At 36.8% G+C, this 26361-nt stretch overlaps 1 protein-coding gene and 1 long non-coding RNA gene across 8 annotated transcripts in view; both read left to right on the forward strand.

Annotated features, from left to right (window-relative positions):
- brsk2b (BR serine/threonine kinase 2b) overlaps positions 1–26361 on the forward strand; it is a 140850-nt gene that overhangs the window by 96496 nt on the left and 17993 nt on the right. For all 7 annotated transcript variants that reach the window (XM_079604717.1, XM_079604715.1, XM_079604712.1 and 4 more), the window contains exons 5-11: positions 2903–3019; positions 6169–6202; positions 6437–6505; positions 19749–19895; positions 22089–22120; positions 23485–23649; positions 24378–24475. In XM_079604717.1, the coding sequence (XP_079460843.1) occupies positions 2903–3019; positions 6169–6202; positions 6437–6505; positions 19749–19895; positions 22089–22120; positions 23485–23649; positions 24378–24475 (662 nt within the window). The remainder of the gene's footprint in view (positions 1–2902; positions 3020–6168; positions 6203–6436; positions 6506–19748; positions 19896–22088; positions 22121–23484; positions 23650–24377; positions 24476–26361) is intronic.
- On the forward strand, positions 13753–15262 carry LOC306994321. Its single transcript, XR_013796663.1, has 3 exons — positions 13753–13862; positions 14145–14230; positions 15194–15262. It is a non-coding gene; the product is annotated as an uncharacterized lncRNA (long non-coding RNA).

Genomic DNA, 26361 nt, shown 5'->3' on the forward strand with positions numbered 1-26361 from the left:
GCAGCCATTAGCACAATATTTGCATCTGTTTACCATGCGCTTCAGCAGCCGCACAGCCTAATGAAGAATGCCGCGTGCTTCCAGCACAGCTCAACTAGCTGATGGATGGTTTGAAGGCCTTTCTCGATAGGTGATGGAAAGCATTGAATAAACAGCATAGCAGGGAGGCATCACTCGTTCTCTCCTCTGCTCGTTCACAGCCATTTTCCTCTCTGGGGTTTGAAACCTCCTCGCAGATTATGTTCGGTGTTGATAGCCTTCTGCTATCACTGCATTCACAGGGATAAAAGTATGGCTTTCTGGCCCTACTGTGAGGACAGACAGAAAGACTAAAGTCTGAATGAAGTCTGTCAAATTCATCAGCCTTTTTTCATGATGCAAGTGCTGTCAGATACACAAGGAGGATAAAAAAGAAAAGAGTTGAGCCAAGTTAACTCTTGTCTAAGTTAACTGCGCCTGATCCTGTGTTATGTATAGCAGGTGCCAGTGTTAAATGGAAAGATTGATATATTTTTGCTGCATGTCATGAGTAATGTTACTAGTAGCTACATGCATCAGCAGTGTGAGATGCTAAACTCCAGTTCAAACTATAAAAAGAAACTGAAGAACAATAGTTACAAGATTAACTGCTTGTTTTTATGACTGTAGTTATTGGTCTGCATATTTTAGTGCTCTTAAGTGTGGACTGTGTCTACAAAGATGAATGTGCTGTTCTGAGGACCTAGAAATTAGGAGAGCACATAGAGATTGGAAAAGGCACAGAGAGATGGGAGAAAAGGGATATTGCTGACATACTGGTGGTTATTAAAACCTCAATAAATGGACCTTGGTCAGGGTAGACACCATATTTTATTTAATGTGAATGAAAATGAGGCTGTGAGCTGTATTTCTGTATTTCTACACCACGCAACATCATGGCATAACAGCAACCTCACAGCATGGTCACTAGTGTTCTCCTCAAGGAGGGATTGTGTTTATCCGTTCCATGAACTTCTACTTTGTCAAGGAAGATAATTACCACCCATTTCACACCTACGTTAAGTGTGTGGATGGAGGACCAGAGAGAAAATGAGCTAATGTGAGCTAAATAGAAAGTCAGCTGAACACCTTAGTTTCCACAAACCACTGAGGGGGGAAGAGCCCATTGGTTTGGGGCAGATTGAGGAAAACCAAATTATTTAATTTATGAAATGAAATCAATGCCCCTTCCTTGTCTTTTTTTTTTTTTTTTTTTTTGCCTATATTGAGCTCTCAAATCATTAGGTTGCGACAGAGTTGATGACTGTTATACTAGTGGGTATTTTTTTGGTAACCAGTTTGCCGTATAACAAAGGGTCTCCCTTCTGAAGCTATTCAATTTCATTTCGATGTCTTTTCATCCTGAGCATTCATAATTAGACAGCGCATAATGAGACTTCCTTGCACTCAGGCATTATAATGAGAGACAGAGCAGCAGAATGGCTTAACAGTTGATGGCTAAGTGCTGTTGTTGGGCATACAGCATGTTTTGCATGCTTGAATAGTGCAGTATCTGGTTATTGTGTTTAAAACAAGCAGAGTTCGTTTGAAAAGGATGTTTATGATAGTGTCGTGTAGTTTCTGATACCCAGCGATCATCCAGTCAGTCCTGCTTCACCCAATCATTCTCTTGCTGGCAGCTAATCAGAAGAGCCTTTCAGTAAACACACACCAGTATTGACTGGGAGCCTCATGCTATCTTTCCATTACAGAGAGCTCCTCCTTCTCCTTAGTTGCCTTGGCATGAGAGAGATGAATCAATCTCTGTAGTAAAGAACTCTATTGCTGGTCTGTGTTTAACCTTTGCAATAACTTATTTCTGGTTGAAGAGATACCAGCTCTTTTATAGCTGGTGCTTCCAGAAGTCACATTTATTGTGGCAACTCCAGCATACAGAGCCTTTTATAGATGAACGTGTGCAGTTTAAAAGCTTCACTTAGGCTACTACTAATAATGCTGTGATTGTGTTGACTTGTAAAGCATGAGATTTGACTGAAGTGCATTGATAATATTGACAAGATCCTGCACTGACTCATGTCTGCCAGTGCACTGTGGTTGCAGATGGTTAATGAGTTCTCAGAATGGTTAAGCTTGCTTCAGTGCAATTGTAGTTATTGCGGCAAAAGAAGGAAAGTATTTCTGGTTCAAGTCACGTTTCTATCCCACCAACAATTATTGGCCAGTTGTTGTTGCCAAACCATCCCAAATGAAGAGCTTCAGTAAATGCTCATCGGCTCACAGGTCACGATCAGCTGTCTTTTGAAAGATACTTGAAATGTACAAGCTGCTTTTTGATCTCTTGGGACTAAAATGGTCTTGTGTTCCTCGACCACTTCCTCGCTCAGGATGAAAGAGGCTTCGCTTCTTGACACTGGCACACAAAGCTCTGAATTTTTATCTTCAGATCAGAGGATTTCACAATGGTACAAGGAATCAACATGTTTCCCATGATGTGTGATCAAGAGATTTGGGGCTGAGTCTGATACTGGCAGCTTAAACAAGTAATATAAAACGTGGTTAAGCTGGAACATTCAATAAAATCACAAACATCTTTATACTGTAGACCCATGTGCTCAGTGGAGGTTTACCAGTCAACAACGAGTTTAGTTTTTCAAATATCCATTTGTTCAAATATCATTTCCTGAAAAATAACAATGAAACTTAGTGAAAAACTACTTTAATGACCTTCACATTTTTAAGGATTGTATCTTTTAATTAGGCTTTTTCTTCATCATGATATCAGGACGTTTGTGTCACATTGACTATGCATTTTGAAATAATTCAAAATTAATACAAATAAAAATTAATTAAAAATAATAGAAGTTATACACCATTGTGTAGATGTTTATACCTTAAGCATGTTTTTGTTCCTCTTGTTTTGCAGTCACAGAGACCTGAAGCCAGAGAACCTGCTGCTGGATGAGAAGAATAACATCAGGATAGCAGACTTTGGCATGGCTTCTCTACAGGTTGGAGACAGTCTTTTAGAAACCAGCTGTGGGTGAGTCATACTCTATATCCTGCAACAATTAGCAGCATACGTGAAACGTGTTTTTCATAAAACAAGGGGAAACCACATTTGGAGCATAAATACACTGTTTACATTTCATAAAAGGGTACAATCATGCTTAATTCGGCTAAAACATTGAATGCTAATGTAATTGTTTGATTTGCATTTAGATCTGAATAGAATTAATGTATAAATATAGGTTTGGATTGACAAGTCCCCTTCACATAAAATGGCTATTGAGAAGAATAGCGTCGTATTGAGAAGATGCTATTGAGAGATTTGAAAAGTATGCCCAGTCAAAATCACTCCCATTGATAGTCTAAGGCACAAATGCACCACTTGGTTCATTTGCATACATCATTATGATAAGAGCCAGAGAAATGGCGCAATATTAACAACTGATGGCTGTAACTGAAGGACTAAGTCTTGCATTGAGACACTCGGCTGAGCCTGCTGCCACTGAGGCATTTCCTGAACTGCTACTATTAGTGAAAAATATGAATATGATAGCCTGACCCCACTCTGGCTTTCATAGTCCCTGTGAATATGTAATGCAGGCCATTAGAGGCACCATTATCAATGAAAACGAGAGGGCTAGGTGCCAAAGTGCAGAGCATATTATCACGGATAGAGATTAATCAAGACTTTAAAATCCGCCCCAAGTGTCCAGACCACAGCTTTGACTTCAGTCGGTGTACTTCTGCTCCTATTAGCCATCACTAAAATGGTGCCAGGGCTTTGATTCTTTCCTTCGACTGAGGCGTGCTGTAATTATTGATTGTGACTTTCCCATCTCTAGGCACAGATATGACAGTTTTTAATTAAACACATTCATCTTTAGGCTCCTCGTATGCTGTCTGCTTGACACAAATGTATTCTGTTTACCACGGTTAATGGACTCCAATTGAATTTGAAAGGGACAGACCCCTCACGTATGAACACAGCACGGCAGGACGACTAACACAGAGCCTCCCAGTCATACCTCTTTGCCATGCATTCATTCATTTGGATCTGAGGCTCATTCCTTGCCGAGTGGATGGACTGACCTAATTTTGAAAAACCTTTAGTTCTGAAAAGTCTCTGCCATATTTGGTAATTTTGTGTGAAGGGGTGGTTATATAAAAAAATGTCCATGGCTGCTTGGAATTTCAGTCAATTTAATTAGATCCCCCTCCACAACCTCCATTCAAGTGAAACTAGATTATCCGCAATACAGTGCAAATTTCCCTAGTACCACTGGTCATATTTGGACCATTACTCTATGTCCCCCAAGCTCGCAAGTTTGATAATAACATCAAAGAAACCTTTCTTTGCTGCTTCTTGTTCTCTGAGGCATTACCAGCACTAACTAACTGGCACAAAGTCAGATTAGCTCAGAGTAAAAACCATGCTAATGTCAAGAGAAAAAGAGTCGATTTGAGTGTTTTTGACTCTTTAAGCTTCCCTCAAGTCAGACAAACAGTGCTTGAGGAATAACATAAAATATCTTTAAAAAATTATTAACCGCATCGCATCTTGGTCTATATGAGTAATTTCTCTCCATCAGGGTCTTTTCACAACAGCTTAATCCCCCCCTGTGGCTTCCCTGATTTGCCATATCAATCCTCCCTCATGTTCCTATCATAGGGGATATCCATGGCACACATACAGAAATCAGGTTTCTGCAGGAAAAAAAAAATTAAACACTGCCGAAACTGTTATTGTAGTTTAGTTTGCAAGATAATGAGGCGGAGAGTATCTGTTTATAGTGCATCACATGAGTTTCTTAATGTGGTCTTGTGAATATTTTGAATGCTAGGGAGTAACATTGTAAGGTCATAGCAATTAACTAAATGCCCTGTCACAGGGGATCTGATTTTAAAGGGTAAACCTATATATATTTCCCTAAATATGGAGTCGATTTTTTTGGTGAGACTTAATAAGTTTCACTTCATATTAGTTAACGCATTAGGCATCGTGAACTAACACTAAACAACATTCTTTATTAATGTAAGTTAATGTTAATTTAAACATGTACAAAGACATTTTTAACATTCAAGTTGTATAATGCCAAATTTACATTGAAAGGGGCAAAGAAGTGCTACTGAAGTGCCATTAGGTGTCTAAAAGTTTAATGCAGAGATAGCATAAATGCTTTTATACTAGGGGATGAGGTGGGTCAGAACAGGCATAATTTAGTTAGCTTTTAAATGGCATTATTATGTCTTTACACTGAATGTTGATAAGGCACAGAGCAGCCTTAACTCGGCTGTGTAGTTTGTATATTATGGATGAACATGAAGTAACAGTGTATTTATATATATAGTATAGTATAGATAGTGTATTTATGAATGAACATTGACCTAGAATAATGCATACTGTAAAAAAGGATGTTTATTGTTAGTTCATAATTAATGCTTTTCAAATGCTTGTGTGCAATGCTTCTTATTGTTAAGTGTTCAGCGCATTCAGTGTGTGAAAAATTACACAAATGCATCTATGACATGACAGTGATAATACGTTGTTTCATCATATTATTGTGATAGTAATAGCTTATATTTCTTTTCCACCCAGAATGAACGAGGCACCAGCTATGTATAAAATGGGCACAAAAGCAAATTGAAATTGCTGAGCGAGAGCATGTTGCATTAACACTTAATTTGGTATAAAAACCTTGCAATGTGGTATTGGAAACAGCAATAATAGCTTTCTCTTACAGTGAGCAGTAAGCAGAGAAAGCAAACCATTAAATGAGTGTATTATCAATATAGACTCAGTCTACATAATGGTGTATGACACCTGCAATGAAGAAACAGGCATTTATAGAGAATTGGTGTTGATAAATGGAGAACTGCTTCTGATGATGTGCAACACCGTTAAAATGCATTACACAATTCAAATGATTACACGCCTGTTTTACACACTCCCAGCAGAAAGTTATTGCAATATAATGTTATATCATTGGATCATTTGACAACAGCTTATATAGGGTGGTTAGACATAGGGCTGTTTGTCAGAAAGGCTGATGTGAAGATCCTCATGCAAATCACAAGGAGTTATTACCGAATTAGTGTGCTGCATGTTTCCTCTGTCCTCTAATGGGTGTTTTTGGCCAAGGTTGGTTGAGGATGATGATGACATATTGTCCTGTTTTCTTTCAGATCCCCTCACTATGCCTGTCCAGAGGTTATAAGGGTAAGTATGTGCTCTCAGTGGCATCTCTCATAATGGGGCTTCCTCTGAATCTCTTTCTTTCCACTCTCTCTCTCTCTCTCTCTCTCTCTCTCTCTCTCTCTCTCTCTCTCTCTCTCTCTCTCTCTCTCTCTCTCTCTCTCTCTCTCTCTCTCTCTCTCTCTCTCTCTCTCTCTCTCTCTCTCTCTCTCTCTCTCTCTCTCTCTCTCTCTCTCTCTCTCTCTCTCTCTCTGACAGGGGGAGAAATATGATGGCAGGAAAGCTGATGTATGGAGCTGTGGAGTCATTCTCTTTGCACTTTTGGTGGTGAGTGAAAGCTTTTTTGTGGCAGAAACTTCATTTTGTGTCATATAATTCTGCTGTAATGTAGCCCTCTGCCCTCATGACAAATTTGAGCCTCTCAGCAGCAGGCAATGGAAAAAAAGGAATTCCCCCGTGAAAGTCTATCAAAGGATATATTTCAATGGTGGCTAATCAGCTAAGCAAGAGTTGTTTTTTTAAGAGAATCAAGGTGTTATACCGGCTCTGTAGTCAGAGCTTAAAAGATTGACAACGCCAAAGCTGCACTATGGTTTCCAACTTCAGCTGGTGAATCATCTTTATATCAGACATAAGTGAGATCAGCTCTTTTTTTCCATCATGCTGAGCGTTTCATGAATCTACTTTTATCTTCTTACTTTTACTTACTTAGACTGTAAAAGATTTCAAGATTTTGGAGGATGGAATTAAGCTATAATTCGAGTGGCGTGCTTTTGTCAAACCTTTGAAAATCTCTTTTTGGGGATGGCAAGATCTTTTTATGTTTTTGAAAGAAGTATTTTATGTTCACCAAGGCTGCATTTTATTTATCAAAATACAGTAAAAACAGTGAAATTGTGTAATATTCTTATAATTTAAAATAACTCATTTCTTTTTGTACTTATTCCTGTGATGGAAAAGCTGAATTTTCAGCATCATTACAGTCTTCAGTGTCGAATCATCCTATGATGATTTGCTGTTCAAAATGCAGACAGATAGATAGATAGATAGATAGATAGATAGATAGATAGATAGAGAGAGAGAGAGAGAGAGAGAGAGAGAGAGAGAGAGAGAGAGAGAGAGAGAGAGAGAGAGAGAGAGAGAGAGAGAGAGAGAGAGACTTTGACTTTAACAACTCTTTATTCACGAAGATTAATAAAGGTGTTTTTTTTTTTTTTAAAACATCATCGCCATACAATAGCCATACAAAATGGCCTTATCACACATAAAAACATACGTACATTAAACATCAAAACCATATACATTCACAAAAAAACATACAAAAAAATAAAAAATAAAATAAAAGTTTAAATAAAAAATAAAAATTACAGATTTAGGAATACAGTTTCCTCTTGGTCAACCACACACAACACTTCTGCTTGTCCCCAAAACTCACTGAATGCAACCAAATTTTTTGTTAATTTGAAAAAAGCAAATTCTGCTTTAATCCTTGCAGATACAAAAGCCTTTAAAATAAGCTCAGGTTCAATTGTTCCACTACCTATCCGCTTATTTTTTCTTGTGATCCATATTGCCAGCTTAGCTTCACCAATTAAAAAATTGACTAAAGAAATTCTTTTCTTATCTGTTGTAATATATTTTGGGCCGAATATAAACATATTTTCATTCATATCCTCTCCAAGTGTTCTAAGCCAACCCTTTAAAATCTGAAACAAATCATTCAGCCTAGAACAATCTAAAAACAGATGCTTTAAAGTTTCTTCATGACCACAAAAATTACATTCTGTCCCCACAGTGGGGTCAACACGTGCCAGGTATCTATTAGTCGCAATTGCTGAATGCACAATCCTCCACTGAAGATCAGCTGTGCGCTTTTCTATAGGTGACTTGTACAAAGACCTCCAACATCTCTTAGGAGAGGAGTCCTGTCCAAACACCTCCAACCACTTTGATATTTTACAATTCTTCAGTTCAGATTGATGAGAGACCTTCACACATGATAAATACAAAGCTTTCTTTGAAACATCTTCAAACAAATTCAGTTCAGGTATACAGAAAAAAAGAATTGATTCTTTTCCGGGCTCTTCATCTACTATCATTGAAATCTGAAGTTTTGGAAAACATTCTTTAATTTCATCCTCTTGTTTACCACAGTGATTTCCTTTAATACTTTGTCTGTAAATAGAAGGAAGAACTGAGAAAATTTCCTTCATCACTTTTTCCATAAATCTAACAGACTTAATTCCCGTCAAACTACACAGTTCTTGGGGACTCTTCCACTTGTTCCCAATCTTTAGATTCGACAAACATATGCATTCTGCTCTCACCATAGATGTTTGCAAACTTTTCATTTTCAGCACATTTGCTTGTACCAAAGGATTGTTAAAGAGTGGTTCATTTTTTATCCAACCTTCAAGATTCGAATCTCTCCTTATTTGAAAGACAGAACTCCACACTTTCAAAACTGATTTATAAAATGAAGATGAATCATTCCATGCCATGTCCTTCAAACTGATTAAAAACAGATTAAAATCATATTTAAAACAATTCATGCTACGTAATAAGGAACAAGCTGTATCAGCCCAACAGATTTTTTCAGAGTACAGCAATTTCTGTGCAGTCTGCAGCCTGAAGGCCTTGATTCTGCTCTTTATATCTATTAGGCCTTGTCCACCTTCACTGACTGGTAGATATAAGATGGCAGATTTTACCCAGTGCTGACCGGACCAAAAGAAATCATTAATTTTCTTTTGTAGTGAATGAACTACTTCATCAGGTGGATTCAACACATTTAGTTTATGCCAGAGTGCTGAAGCAGCCAGATTGTTTGCGACCAAGACTCTCCCCCTAAAAGATAACTGAGGCAGGATCCATGACCACCGTGACAAACGATCACACATCTTATCATTCATTCCTTCCCAGTTCTTCTGGATATAATTCTCAGTTCCTAAATAAATACCTAAAATCTTTAGGCCTTCTTTACCCCATTTCACACCTCCTGGTAAGACTGGTGGCTCTTCTTCAGACCAATTTCCTAAGATGAAGCCTTCACTTTTTCCCCAGTTTACCTTTGCTAAAGAGGCATTTTCATACTTTTTTAAAACTTCTTCTAAAACAATCACATCTCTTTTGTTTTTGATGAACACTGTAACGTCATCAGCGTAGGCAGAAAACTTAGGTTTAACTTTTTGTCCTTCAATTAGCAAACCATCCAAATGTTTCCCCAATTGTCTAAGCATAGGTTCGATGGCTAAACAATATAGCATTCCTGACAAAGGACAACCTTGTCTAATACCTCTTCGTACTGACACTGGTTGACTTAGCCCTCCACCAACCTTCAACATTGTAGAGACATCAGAGTATAGCAGTTTAATCCATGAAATAAAAAGATCACCAAAACCAAAAGCTTTAAGGGAACTAAACAAATAAAAATGACTGACTCTGTCGAATGCCTTCTCCTGATCAATTGCAATTATTCCAACTTTGTCCTCATCCCTTTTTGCAATATCTATGATGTCACGAACAAAAAAAAGGTTATCCATTATCGTTCTGTCAGGAATACAATAAGTTTGATATTCATTCACTATATGTTCTAAAAACAATTTCAATCTGTTTGAAAGACATTTTGCTAAAATTTTATAGTCGGTACACAAAATTGCCACTGGTCTCCAGTTCTTTAAAAAACCAAGATCACCTTTCTTTGGTAGTAAGGATAACACGGCTCTCCGACAGCTTGTTGGCAACTCTTTTTTTTTGTAGGATGATTTAAACACATCAAACAAGTCATCTTTTAATAAGTCCCAAAATTGTTTATAAAATTCAGCCGGAAGGCCATCAATTCCTGGTGCACGTCCACTGGATAGCTGATCAACAGCCTTTGTTATTTCACCAATGTCTATTTCAAATTCCAGTTGATTTCTCTGTGTATCTGTCAACTTTGGCAAATCTTTAAAAAGGTCCTCCATACAGTCAATGTCACATGGACCATCTGAAAAGAGTTCTGTATAGAAATCAATAGCCATTGATCTCATTTCTTTAGGATTCGTTGTCACAGTCCCATCCGATTTCTTTAGATGTAGCATTGACTTCCGTGCTCCTTCCTTTTTTTCAAAACTAAAAAAGAAAGAACTTGGTGCATCCATCTCTCTCAGCGAGAGGAACCGAGCTCTTATTAAAGCTCCCTTAGCTCGCTCATGAAAGAGAGAGGCCAAAGCCTTCCTTTTTTCATTCAGTCTTTCAGTTGATTCACCATTTTGGTTAAATAGACTTCTTTCAATTGATTTTATTTCATTTTCTAATTCCATAACAGTTTTTTTAAAACAATAATTTGCATTAGCGGTATAATTCTGACAAAAAATTCTGATGTGCGCTTTTCCTACATCCCACCAATGCACAACATCATCAAAATCAGTCTTTCGCTCTCTCCATTTTGCCCAAAATAAATGAAATTTTTCACAAAAGAAAGCATCCTGCAACAACTTTACATTAAAATGCCAATAGTAACTATGGCATCTCGCTTTTTGTACATTAAAAACAATCATACATAAATGGTGATCTGAAAAACCACTGGGGTAAATACAGGCCTTTAAAATTCTATTACACCAATCTTTATTAATATAAAAACGATCTAATCTGGCAAAGCTAATGTGGTCACTTGAAAACTTCGACCAAGTATATTGCTTCTCTACCGGATGTTGTGATCTCCAAACATCACACAAATCAAAATGGCTTATTATATTATTTAAACATGAAGCAGAAAGAGGGCATGGTTCTTCTCCATTCCTGTCTAAGGTAAAATCTGATGTACAATTCCAGTCACCACCTAAAACTAGACAAGCATTTTTATCATAATTCCCCATTATATTTTGGCAATTTTTAAAAGCTTTTATCCTTTCTGCACCATTATTAGGTGCATAGACATTAACAAAGACAAATGAAAAACCCATCAAATTAGCCTGAACAGCCAAAATTCGACCCTTCTCTATTTCATCACTTGATTCAAAAGCTATGTCAATTCTTTTCGAGAACAAAATAGCAACACCACCCTTAGAATTAGTGCCATGACTTAAGAAAATATGGCCTCCCCACCACTTTTTCCATTCGGTCTCATTAGCTATGTCACTATGTGTCTCTTGTAAGAAAATTATATCCATATCCTTATTTTCAATATATTCTTTCAACACAGCTCTTCTTCTACCATCCCTTCCTCCATTAATATTAATTGTTCCTATCTTAATACTGCCCATTGAAAGAAAAGGAAGATCAAGAAAGAAAAAAAGAAGGGTTAGCAAAGAAAAATACAGAGAAAACACCCCAAGTGATTTAATCATTAAGGAATTGTTAGACCTTTTTCAAGGGCCATTTTTCTTCTCAATTTAGTTACAATTTTTTTTAACCTAAACCTTTTTCGTCTACTCAATTCATCATAATTGGCTGTCTGTTGAATTTTTACAGCTGATTGCAAGAATTTTTTTGCATCAGGAAAAAATTCACTAATCTCTATTGTTTTTCCAAAAGTCGCATCCAGGAAGTCATTAACCTCATTCACAGTATACAATTGGTCTTCACCAAATTGGGAAAGAATATCGGATGCCTCTGAAAACTTGTCATCATCCTCTGTGTCGACTTGCTCCTCAGCATCAGTTAACTGGGACAAACAAATCTGCCCAGTATTTTGTGCATCATTTGTAACAACCTTTGGTAACTTAGATCGAAGACCCTCTTCGTCTTCATCATCACCCTCATTAACATCCACACACGGATTTCCTCTCTTTTCAGTAGACCTACCAACTAAACTACCATTTGGGTTTCCTTGCTTCTGATTGCTCGTCCCTTCATCTGCATTTTCGTCTTTATTTTTCCCATCAATTGTTATTGTGTTTGGTTCTTCACTGATCCCTGCATTTTCACCAATGTTTACACTAGAAATAACTTCAATATTATTATTTTCTAGATGTACTTTATTATGTGGGCAAGCGATCTTTTTATGTCCAACGTCTCCGCATTCGAAACATTTCAAACTTCCGGTACTCGCGTAAATCATGTACGGTTTACCTTCATGTTTGATTCGGAAAGAGATATCTAGCGTTTGTTGATCAAGAAACATAAACACCTGACGCCGAAAAGACAACACGTGTTTCAATGCTTCATTCCTACACCTCAAAGGAATCATTTTCACTTCGCTGGCCATTTTTCCAAACCTCAACAATTCTTTTTCAATGTCACTATTTAATATAAAGGGCGGCACGTTCGAAATCGTGACTCTAATAGATTGCGATACAAGCGGTGACACAACAGTAAACGCTCCATTCACCCAAACGCCGGTTTCAGTAAGTTTACTCACCAAACTTTCATCTTTAAGGAAAACCACCACGGCTTTGTTCATCCTTGACGCTGAGATTATATTTCCATATCCAATCTGTTCACCAACAGCGACAAGCACGTCTTCCACATTAGAATCCGCGTCAGGTACACATCTAACTCCATGGCGGAGCGAGAGTGAGGCTACCCCACTCGGGTGAGCCTCCATCTCAGGCCTCCGCCACGAAGCCGAAAAACTTCCGAGAACCGAAGCGTAATTGATACTCAAAATTAAGTAAATAAAAATATACACAAAGCAAAAGAAAACATAAAGGAAGAAAATACGAAAAAAAAAAAGAAAAGAAAATTAGAAACAAAGTAGAAAAAAACTAATTCGCTCTTCTCACCCGTTTGTTGCTCCCATAACCCAAAACCCCCAGCATGCAAAGCAAGAGAGAGAGAGAGAGAGGGAGAGATTGACCAAAAACACATCTGATTTTGAACTGCTTCTGACAGCTGCATTTAATGTCTTCATCTCAAATTGATTGGCTGCCATCCTGCATTTTTTGCTTCTCATTTGCATAGTTACTCGGCTTACTCATACTTACTCGGCACCGCTGTCAATCCCACAATCCCCCATGCAAGCCTGCTGCTCAGCTCTAGTAACTGAAAAAGCCCGCTCAGCTCTGCGCCAGTGGACACGTATGGTCACACCAAGCTGTTGATCAACTTTAGAACTTTCTGATCCACGCTTGTTTTACTTTTCCAATATCAAATATCTGAGACAAATGGCACTAGCTTATAATTAAATCATTCTCAAACCAGACAACAACTCCTCTGGTGCTCTGAACGCAGACGGCCTGCTTTGATACTGGATAATCAAGCTGGTCCAAGTGTAATTACTGTTCAAGACCATGAGCCCAACACAATCCCATCCCGGCAGAACCGTTTGCCCCAGTGAAATTGGAAAGCCAATTGATTCCCTGTTCTCTTTTGTGTTTGTGTGTTCCATTATAACTGCTTCCTCTTCACAAACCAATCAAATTATTCCTGCATATCCCTGGAACCTGTTCTTTGATGTTTCAGTGCTCGAAGACCTTTTATTAGAGTAATCTGCATTCTTTGTATTTATCTTCTCTCTACTTTGCTACACTCTAAAAAATGCTGGGTTATTTTTAAACCCAAATGTTGGGTTGAGCATTTTGACAATGCTGCTGGGTTATTTTCTCCATAATCTGCTGACAATGACCCAGCATTTGTGGTTGTTTTGGAAACGTTGACCCAGCGCTTACCTCCTCGCGCGCTTTTGTCCCCCTCACACTGTTCAAATTACAACGTCAACAGGAGGACGAGAGGTTCAAGGCAAGCAGGAGCGAGCGTAAAGGTGAGTAACACTGTTTTATTAAAACTATCCTAACGTTACGTAGTCAAAGAAGTCAGAAAGTCAATAAGAAGTTATGTTGAAATTAACTTTGAATTATTGACGACGCACCCTTATATTATTTAACGTAAACACTAATGCTCCAGATTTAGCGTCTGTCGAACTAGCGACCGTTAGTCAGCGGCTACGCATAACATTCATCATTTTTACACGGTCTGTCATCAATTATTCCACTTATAACACGGTCACAATGTCTAAATACAGTTGTTGGTGTTTTATCTCCAGAAATTTTGCGGGTTTCTTGTACTGACTCGGCGGTGTTGGATGCAGTGTAACGTCACTGGCTAGTGGCTGCATATGCTAAAGAAGCTGTAAGTTACGTCTCTACCTGTTATTTATCTGTTTTTGTCAGTCATTTTCGAAAGGTAGCTTTACATAAAATGTTATTATGTTGCAGTATGTTCTCTGTGTTTATGCGTGTGTCAATTCTCATGCTAGCTGTCATTGTTCAGCGGAAGTCAATTCAATGTTTCTTCAGTAACGTTACCGTTCAAAAACTGTGTAAAGATCATAAATTATGAAGTAACTGTTAGTTACTGTAACGTTAGTTCAATTTGGTCTTCAAGCGGCTCTGAAGAAAAGTAGTTCAGTTCTCATCTGATATTGCTAGTGCAATCAAATCAACAATATTGTTGAATGTGCCCCCAACTTAGCAAGCCAGAGGCAACAGTGGCAAGGAACCCAAACTCTATCAGGTGACAGAATGGAGAGAGAAAAAAAACATTAGGAGAAACCAGTCTTATGTATTAAATATACAATTTATTATTTTGGGTTGTCATGCAACTTGGTACACAATCATTAAAATAATTATGATGATCATTGAATCGTGCATTTTAAAAAAAACTGCCAGGAAGAATAAACATTAACAACATTTATATTATTTTACTATCTTGAAACTGCAATCAAATAAGTCAATGGGTGCAATGCTCTCAGGCGATCTTTATACAAATAGACTGATACATTGGAATGAATAAAAAAATATTCTATGAAATATCTACAGGTGATTTTATAAAATATTTTTGAATTATCCACAAAATTACAATTTCTTCTGTTTACAGTCTTGTGAATTAACTATAGTTAATTAAGCTGTTAAAAAAATAATTTTGTCTATTTATTTAATTTTTTAATTAAGTAATGATTCATTATTTTATTTTATTTTTAACCGCGAGCCAGCACAAAAATAAATTTTAAAAGCAGGTATAAGACTTGTTAGCACTGCCAGCTAGCTTTGTAAAGATATTACTAATCAGATGTTTCCTTCTGTTCTTTTACAGCAATGGACATTTTTGTTCAACAAAAACTTATCAACTGGAATCTTGAGTGCCTCATTGAAAAGTTTGCTGGTAAATATTCTCTTTCATAATCATTATGATTAATCATTTTTCACAGTTGCATCCAGTGCCAGCCCTAGCACTTAACCAAGTTTGCTACACCATTCACAATAAGATCAAAAACATGAATGGGCAATTAATTTACTTGTCCAAAGTACAAGAACATGGCATTTAAAGGGGTCATGAATTGCCTTTTTTTATAATGTTCCCTGAGGTCCTTTTATAGTAAGCACAACATTGGAAAACTTAGCAGATATCTATATGTGGGCACAAAGAGGCTATGATCTGTTTCTGTGAAGGCAATCTTGCACGGATGTTCTATTGCGTAATAAACAATCGGAAGTGGAAAATTAGTCATTTTTTTGGCAGCATACTATCAATAAAAGTTGTTTTATGTTTTTTTATAGTACAATGACCTCTTGTATGACAAAAGATTGTATGAAAATTTTATTTCTCAGTTCATGACCCCTTTAAAAGTACTTGCCCCTTTCTTGGTTTAAGACAGTGGTTCTCAAATGTCCTGGGACCTCCCATCATTTTGGATGTCTCCCTCATCAGACAAACCCAATTTAAGTCTTGCAGTCTGTACTAATGAGCTGATGACTTAAATCAGGTGTGTTAGATGAGGGAGAGATACAAAATGTGCAGTGATATGGGGTCCCCAGGGCCGGTTTGAGAAGCACTGCTTTAAGGGATAGTTCACCCGAAAGTGAAATTATGTCGTCATTTACTCACCCTCATGTTATTACATGACTTTCTTCTCCTGATCACAAAATAAGATATTTTGAAGAATGTTGGTAACAAAACAGTTAACCGTAGCCATTTACTTTTATAGTACTTTTTTCCTATTATAGAAGTCAGTGGCTACCGTTAACTGTCTGGTTACTGACATTCTTTAAAATATATTTTTGTGTTCTGCAGAAGAAAGAAACTTGTAGAGGTTTGGAACAACATAGGGGCGAGTAAATTTGACATGAGGGCAAGTAAATTTGCATTTTAAGGTGAACTATCCCTTTAATAACACTAAATGTTTTCAGATTACCAGAGTACATATTTAACTGTTACATATTTAAGCTAATTTCAATCATTCTAAGTTGACCTTAGTTAGAAATGCACTTTGCTTAATTTAAAAGCTGATGAACAAACAAGTTCTAATTTGCCATTTATCTCTTCTTAGATTCCAAAGGCATACAAGCACTTAAAATCTTGCCTGTCATTCTTCCCCCGCCTGTGTACAAGATTGGCCACAAAACCTTTCGGCCAACTATTCAAGAGGCAAGAACCTCATTCATTGATGTACAACCTGTAAGTAAAACAACAGAGCAGGCTCATTTCTTTACACCTGTTTGTAGGGCTGCACGATAAATCGTTTTAATCATGATCATGGTTATTGCTGCATGGATCTTACACGCATTTAATTTTCTCACAACTCTTTTAAGTTAATTTAAGATGTTATTTAACTAATTTAAGACTGCTCTTGAAAACCTAAGACACACTTTTAAAGAATTATCTGTGTCTGATATTGTCATTTCCTCATTTAGTCTGGAACCAACATGGTGCTTTACCTGGAAAGGCAGAGAGAAGCGAAACCCTTTCCCTTTGTCTTGGAGCTTGGAATGGCTGGACAGTTTTTTGTGGTGGTGAATGGGCAAGCTCTGGAACAGTTGACTCTCCTCAAGGCTGTGGATGTTTTTTTTTAAGGCATTTTATTGCTTTGAAAATTCAAGCATTCGGTTTTTGCGGGCCTCCATTTTTGCTGCAGAGGACTAAATTATAGCCATTCATTTAATTAAGCAATATTATGTACATTTTTCTTTCTTTTTTGTTTTGAATATTTTGAATCTTTAACTTAGTGTCAAAACACTGCCTGGTACACAAAATTCAAGTACCGTTTTCACGTGTGTCCCATTTTGCTGGACAGGACTAATTGATTGCTTATTTAAATGAATTGCAATGTATGTATTTATGTTTTGTTTTTTTATTGTATCTTTTTTGTGAAGAGAATCTTTAGCTAGGCTATTTTAAAGTTTATAAGTATAGAGTTTTTATGTTTTTATTTTATTTTGCTACGCAGGACTAAATTATTGCTTATTTAAATGAATTACAATGTATGTACTTTTTTATTTATCTGTGGTTTTTTATTTGTAATTTTTTGTGTGAAGAGAATCTTTAGCTATTGTATACAGTTTATACGCAAAGGTCTTATGTGCTTCCCATTTTTGCTGCACAGGACTAATTGACTTATTTAAATGAATTGCAATGTACTTATGTTCTTTTTTGTGAAGAGAATCTTTAGCTATTGGCTATTTTACAGTTTAGTTTTTATGTTTTTATTTTGCCACACAGGACTAAAATGATTGCAATGTACATTGTTTGTTTTGAATTTTGAGAATCTCACCATTTTATGATCTTTTAACATACCAACATTTTAGCACAAATGATTTTTGTGGGCCTCCGAGATGACTAATTGTTGATTAAACATGAATGTATTCATTATTATATTAATTTCTTGGAATAAACACTTTTATTGAATCATAATAAATAGTAGTGTTATTATTGTTATTATTAATATTATTATTATTTAGTAGTATTTTTATTATTATTATTATCTAAAATGAATAGCCTGTAACATGGGGTTGTTTGACCCAGCACTGATTAAAAAACAACCCAGCAAATGGGTTAATGTATAAAACCCAACCTGCTGGGTCAAAATAACCCAGCATGTGTTCTGTCCAATATTTACCCAGCGCTGGGTTGCCAAATAACCCAAATTGGGTTGTTTTTAACCCAGCATTTTTTAGAGTGTAGTTTTTGCTTGATTATATCATCTTTTACATGGCCCTGTCGTCAGTCATGCTTGTGAATTTTCTGTGTCATTTATCAAGCGCTGACATCTCAGTAGTGTCAGGGGCCCTGATGGGTCTCTCTGATGTGAAAATGATGAAGTGTATCTGGCACAAAACAAAGCTAATTATCAAAGCACAATCATCTCTCTGCGCCAGCCTTTTCTTTATTTATTTTGCGTCCTACTTCCTATGTTGCTATCCTTTATAAAGCTCTCTAAAAAGTTGTGGGGGTGCTTTCTCTTTGTCAAAGCATTCATCACTTCAATCCCTTCAATTTTACCACGTCCATACCGCTCTGTAATTTTAAATTTCAAGAGGAAAAATTATGCAAAAAGCTATTTAAAAAATGATTTATGTTTAAAAGTTTGGGGTCTGTAATATTTGTGAAATTAATTAATACTTAGTTGGCCAAGATGCAATAAATTGATTAAAAAAAAAAACAGTAAAGAATTTTACATTGTTGCAAAAAATATATATTTCAAATAAATGCTTTTTTTCCAAGTTTAGATTCAACAAAGAATCTTGAAAAAAAAATCATGATTTTTCACAAAAAAGGTACAACTGTTTGAAATATTGATATTAATAATAAATTAGTGCTGTCAATTAATTGCATCTAACATAAAAGCTTTTGTTTACATAATATGTGTGTATATACAGTATCTCACAAAAGTGAATAAACCCCTCACATTTCAGCAAACATTTTAGTATATCCTCTCAAGGGATAATACATGAAACTTGTATATATTTTAGAGTAGTCAATGTGCTGCTTATAGCAGTATATATTTACTGTACTGTCCTCTGAAAATAACTCATCATACAGCCATTATTGTCAAAATAGCTGGCAAGTGATACACCCTTAGTGATAATAGCTGTACGTCGTTGTAATAATGGCTGTATGTTGAGTTATTTTCAGAGGACAGTAAAATACTGCTATACAAGCAGCACATCGACTACTCTAAAATATATACAAGTTTAATTTCTATAGTATTGTCCCTTGAGAAGATATACTAGCATGTGTGGTGAAATGTGAGGGGTGTACTCACTTTCGTGATATACTGTATATTATATTCCTGAAAATCAGAGACGATCAGCCGACTTCAGATAACCACAACTTTTGTTACCGACAAACGATGAAAGAAATGAAATGAAATACGATGAAAATACCAGCTTTAATATGGTATCAAAACCTGTAATAGGTAAAATTTCACCACGTGATGGGTTTTCCCAGATCGCATCACATATACATTATGTAAACAAAAACTTTTACGTTAGATGCGATTAATAACAATTAATCGATTTGACAGCACTATAATAAATATTTCTGGAGCATCAAATCAGCACATTAGAATGATTACTAAAGGATCATGTGACTGAAGACTGGAGTAATGGATGCTGAAAATTCAGCTTTGTCATCACAGGCTTAAACTACATTTTAAAATATATTAAAATAGAAAACATTTATTTTAAATTGTAATATGTCACAGTGTTACTGTTTTTACTGCATACTTGATCGAATAAATGCAGCCTTGGTGAGCATATGAAGCTTTAAAAATATGAAAAAAAAAAATGAAAAAAAAAATAATTTGAGGGGTTGTCCCTCTCACTAAAAATGAGGCAACAGTTCTGACATGTACAATATTTCTCTCTGTCAGGGTGCTTTGCCCTTCGACGATGACAACCTGAGGAACTTGCTGGAGAAAGTGAAGCTCGGGGTCTTTCACATGCCCCATTTCATTCCTCCAGACTGCCAGAACCTCCTGAGGGGGATGATCGAGGTGGACGCCACCAAACGATTCACGGTCAGATTTTTGACGATTTCATCTTTGCATATCATTGTTCAAACCTTGTTAAACCTGATACCATAAGACTTTCTAAAACAAATAATAATGATGTATCTCTTAAATAGCTCATGTTACCTTGGGAATCATGGGTGTTGACAGGTTACATGTGCACTACACTGTCTAAAGATGCTGGTTGGCTGTTCAGTTCTACAGACATCTACAGTATATTAAGCTGATTTCTCTTAAATAAGTGCTATGAGTCTGAGAGCTCTTCTGCGTCTGAGCTGTCACTTCAGGTCAACACACAGCAGCACTAATCCAACCATCCTGTCTGTCCAGATCTCACACATTAGCTTCAAAAAACCTTGCGTGTCTGCGCTTCTGTCTATCTCTTTCTTTCTTTCATGGCCTCCTCGTCTCTCCGCTCTTCTCCCTTAGCTACTGTTTTCATTGTTCTGCTTTGGAGCAACCCCCCTTTTCCATATAACATGCTGGAGTGACAAGGGGTTTATAAGCTTGTCCTAATACCAACCCTTTGAAATGCTCCTGTTTCCTTTTTTGCTTTCCAGAGAAAACAGATAGCTGTCTTCACTGCCCACATCTCTCAGTGATTGAAAACAATAGTGCTCTCCTAGGAAGGATCCAAACATAGCCCATTTCCTGTGCGGTTTGTCAGTTATATAAAAGAGATCTTTTGTATGATTCCAGTGTGGGAAGGAAGTCGATACCGTCTTATTGCTAGTTTGAAATATTATCTTATAGACCCAGTTAAGACAATCCAATAGAGTATTGCTGAGTACTAAAATTATTACAGTTTTACAGACATGTGGAGAATGCATCATTGTTTCTTGTTCGCTGTCACGTCAGCACACATTCAAGGGGGAATTCACTGCACCGTTTATCTGCACACACTGATTCTGTAAAGGAATTTAAAGGCCCACATAATCTGTGCTAAATGCAATTTGCATGGCACAATTCATGATCTTGCTGATCGCAATCATTTCATCATCATTTGATGAATTACTGCTGCCATCAGTGATAGAAAATATACAAAAACAGCTCTTTTAAATCAGTGCAGTGGCACGACTATAGCTAGGCTTATATATTATTTTTTTTACATAAAATAGGAGTCTCTGTAGATTAAAATAAGTTAATAAAATAATTACTATTAAAATAATTTCTTAATTTAAGTTTCAGAAGTTTTAAGAACAGTTTTGTATGGTCCCCACACTTTTTAACTAAACATTTTTACATGTACATGATATTTCTAATCTTTCGTGATTTATTGAATAAAAAAATATGTTTTCTCAATTTCTGTCTGAAATTTTATTTTAGAACTTAACTAGAGGTTTTTTTTTTTTTGTTAAAATGTCTTTTGAACTGACTTGACCTTTTCCATGTCTAGAAATCACACTTTTAAATTACATTTCCAAGATTGTGAGAACCCAAAGACAAAAGCGGTTGAGGAGGTGAATTAAAATAAGTAATATATTGAAATAAATAGTTTTAGCTTATTTGCATGCTTGTTTTTTAAAATAAATTTTAAGTCATCTTGAGACCCCATTGGAAGTTTACTGAGGCCTCTTGTGGAACCAGATCCCCTGGTCTGGAACCAATGCTTTAAATGCAATTGCTTTCTGCTGCTGCATAACATTAATTGTTCATAAATTGCACAAACGTTTGTGAAAAATTTCTTAAATATGCCTGAATTATATAGAAAGAAGCTCTAAAAACTGGATTACAGGTGAGTAGGTGATACAGGTCACCATATGAAAGTAAACCAGGAAGTATTTTGTTTGAATATTCCAGTTCAGTGTGTCGTTCCTCACAGACTCTGCACCAGGTCAAGTGCTGAATGTTTGCTCCTGAAAGGACACATGCTCTGTTGATTCTGTTGCTACAACTATTAAGAATTATTTCAGTTGGTCTTAAAGTTTGGTATTAAAGGCAGAACAGCCATTCACGTTCATGGGCTGCTGCTATTATGGCTGTTGTTTTTGTTCTGTGGGCCTAGAGAAATGTAGCCTACATCTTTGTAGCTTCCCCACTTAAACCCGGAGAGATCTGAGGATGCGACATGAGAGAGATTAGAAATGGCCAGCAGGAAACTGCCTGACGTTCAGAGATGGATTCACTGCTTTTATTGTCATGCTCTGCTGTCTTTGTGTGGCTTTGTTAATGGTTAGATAATGTGTCTTTCTCTCTTTACAGTTAGAACAGATACAGAAGCACACATGGTACATGTGAGTATGCACTTCACTTTTTTTTGTCGTCACATTCCTGTTTTTGCTCAGTGTCTGTCTGCATGCTATGTTATGTTAATAAAGATGATGGAAGTGTGTTATTTAATCATTGTCCTTATGGGGACATGTTTTGATCCCCATGAGGAAAACAGCTTTTAAATTATATAAAATTGCGTTTTTTGAACATGTAAAATTGCATACATTTTTCTTTGATTGGGCAGGCTAAGGGTTAGGGGAGATAATATATAGTTTGTACAGTATAAAAATAATTATGTCCATGGAAAGTCCCCTTAAAACATGAAACCCCAATGTGTGTGTGAGTGTGTACATGTTTTTCTATCTCAGCGGTGACTTCAACCTGAATGCACACTGACTCATGGGAAGTGTGAGTTTTCTGTGTTGGTTAGGTTAAGGGGTAGGGTTAGTGTAAGGGGACTTAATATATAGTTCTCTATGGAGGGTCCCCACAAAGATGTGAACCAGCACGCGTGCGTGTGCGTGCGCATTTAGAGAAGAGCCTTAATCTCTTCACTCATTGTTTTTGCCCTCTAAGCAATAGCTTGTTTTTATCTTGAACTGCTTCATTTTTTATCACACATTCCTCCGGTATCCAAGTTTTTGCATTAGTCATGATTTGTTACTGGGCCCCAGGGTTATCACTATTTTTTTTCTTTTTCTAAATATTGTATTTCTATTTAATTAAAACATTTAGTTGAGTGTAATTTAAATTTTAGCATTTTCAGTTTTTTTATTTTCTAGTTTCAGTCTAACAACAGTAAACTGGTGTAACTAAATAATTTTATTTCTAAGCACAGTCTTGTTTTATTGCTGTCTAGAGGCATTTTCATGTTTAATGCAGGCAGGTTGTAAATAATATACTGTGTATTAAAAAAAACTAAAATTCATGGTCATTTTTATTTTATTTTAGTTTGTTTTCGAGTCATACAAATGTTTTTTTTTTTCATTAAATGTTTTATTTTTCATAGATTATAATAACACTGCTTTTTTTATAATGGCTAAATAGATTTTTTTGGAGAAAAACTTTAGAGTTTTTAATGAAACCGTTTTAATACTGTATAAACTAAGAGTCTACTACTCTGGTAAATCAGATTCGGTAAAATATTTAATAAACAAACGTGCAGGGAGGCGGTACATTTGTAGAGTGATGGGCGCTTCAAATCTCCAGAGCTTTCTGTGGGCGCAGACTCCACGTGGGCCTGTTTGTGACTTATACCACCAGCAAGGATCCCAGAATACACCAGAGGCGATACCATGTGTGCTCGATTAATGAAAAATAAACAAGAACACTAGATTATTTCACGTGCTCTTGTTCTGATCGTCTACATCTATGCATTTGTTCTCAGAGGAGGGAAGAACGAGCCAGAACCAGAACAGCCGGTGCCACGGAAAGTTGCGATCCGAATGCTACCCTCCACTGAGGACATCGACCCAGATGTGCTGGAAAGCATGCACTCGCTAGGCTGCTTCCGAGACAAGAGCAAACTGATGAAAGACCTGCTGACAGACGAGTGAGTAACTAAGAAAGAGACTCTACACCTCACAGTCACCTCAGACAGGTTGTTTCCCATGATACCAAATGTGTTTTGTTTTTTTTTGCCCATGATTAGACAAGACTGACTGCGTTTGCTTTGGGAGACCATATGTGAGGGTATTATTATTTTACATCCTTGTTCTTTAGGGTTAGTAAACACGCAGTACAGCATCTTGGCTGCAGGCTATTAGAGAAGCCCATTCACTCCCGCTCATCTGTCATCTTCCGTACTCGCACAATTACCACCCGCACGCTCCACTGTGCGCGATCACTTGGTTAGACCCCCTGATAGATGGCCTGGGTGTTCCCTCCTAAAACATCACGGCCTCTGTCTCTCCTCTTGCCCAGCGTTTAAACACAACTCAGATGGCGCCTGCAGCAAAGGCGGTCATATTTACTTCCCGCTGTGTGGTCCGGGGCGGAAAAATTCAACACAAGGCCTCTCGCTGGGAGAATTTCAAGACTTTTTGAACTCGACCAGACTCTTTTTCGGATATTTTATGTCTTCGTGCATCATTAATGAAATAAGTGATATCCTGTGATCTCTGCAGGATGTCTTTTAGCTCTCTGGGAATGAGGTGCTCGCTACTCTTTGCTCTTTAACTAATGATGTTAATTAGCCTGAGTTGAGGATTATTCTTGAGCACTGCAGATTTTACTGTATATCGGAAACATTTTGTTCCTCTGTGCCCTTTCCACCTCCAGAGATAACCAGGAAAAGATGATCTACTTCCTTCTGCTGGACCGTAAGGAGAGATATCCTAGCCATGAGGATCAGAATCTACCACCCAGAAATGAGATCGGTAAGAACAATTCAGTCAGTTTGCCTGTTGAGTGTTTAATCTGTTTGTTTGTATTTCGTCCTTAATGATAACATGACATGGCATTTACAACACCTCTGTGATTACATAATATCCTCGCCCACACAGCCTAGGATACACCAGTATACAGTGTTCGAATTATACCGTGAGCTTCGGGGGGTACAGCTATTTCGACTGGTGACGTCACTCTCCAATTTATATCTAGACTTACACACACGATGAAAACGGCGTTGTTAATGTGTCTTGTCCCCTCACAATGACAGTTTTACTAATTATCTACTAATTATAGGCTACATTATATGAGTCATGTTACATAGGCCTATTTTCAGTTCAAAATGGCGAAATTAGACAAAAGTTTATTAGTTTGCCTGATTATTTTTGTCATTCGTTTAACATTTATGACCTAAAAAACGGTCAAATTTGAAATGTTTAGTTTAGTTACTTAAATCTTATCTCGTACTTGACCGTAAACTGAAGTTCGAGTCGCGGGTTCTGTGAACATAAAGCCTGCCTACTTTGATTTGATTGGTCATCTCAAATATTATATAATATTATATTATAAAAAATATAATAGCTCATATATTATTCTGACATTGACGAGCAGTGACAGACCAATGAGGCTCAGATACACACACACACACACACACACACACACACACACACACACACACACACACACACACACACACACACACACACACACACACTGTCCTCTGTTTCTGATGTGCGCTCTGCTGGGCGCTGCTGCGGATTGAAGATGAACAACGCACTGAATCTGTAACAAGACTGAAGCGAACACACATTTGTGTAGCCTACACAATTACTACTTAAAATGTCAGTACCCCCCCAAACTATTATTTTCATCATTTTTGGGAGGGTCCAAGTCTCATCTAGAGGGGACCCCCCAATACCCCCCCGTAATTCGAACTATGCCAGTAAACGAAAGGTTGTTTAACTCTTTCCCTGCCAGCGTTTTTAATCATTTTCACAAAAGTTTCATGGCCCCCAGAATGTTTTGTTGTATGAATATCTGAACATGCAATATATAAAAAGAAAGAAAAGAACATTTGCTTTAACAAAAAAAAAAGTTGTATTCTAGCTCCATGCATTCTGTTTTTAACAACACTTGAATGTGGGTAAGTTTCATTAAAAAAAGGATACATTTTGAGCAAAAAAAAAGAGAAAATCACGTTTTTGCTAAAGACTACAACCAGATCGGATTCAGAATTATGATCAGAACACAGATGGAGTAGATTGAGTCCATCAACACCCCTAATGCTTGCACACAGTTTTTTAGCTCGTCCTGGGTCGGCATTTCATTCAGTAACATAACATTGCATTATTTTACATATGCATATGATGACATATGAGATCACTAATGTATGGTCCGTATGGTCCGGCTCAGCGATCTCACATCACACGATCTTATTAACTGCTTATCTCCTGAACTGCCATTTTCTTGAGCATATTCAGCGCAAATCCCGCCTTGCAGTCAATTTCACTGGTTAAGATTAGGGTATAGGGTAGGTTTAGGGTTCAGAATTTGTTGCATTGAATGAAACCAGCACTAGTCTTGTCACAATACTGGAATTTATAACTTTTGATACGATACCTTGAAAAATACATTTTTGTTACCACTGGGGGAAAAACTCTGCATATACTATCGTCATATAGATATTTTTTATGTTATTTATTGTTTTGTCCATCTATTGAAAGTCTAGGCAAATAGTGTGTATTTATATTTTATATATATAAATACACACACATGCTTGTATATATTTAAGAAATATTTGCGTGTATATACTGTATATAGATTTATATATAATTTATATTATATATAAATAAAAAAATTCTTAAATATATACATG

The sequence above is a fragment of the Phoxinus phoxinus genome (genome assembly GCF_949152265.1).
Source record: "Phoxinus phoxinus genome assembly, chromosome: 2".
NCBI lineage: Eukaryota > Metazoa > Chordata > Actinopteri > Cypriniformes > Leuciscidae > Phoxinus > Phoxinus phoxinus.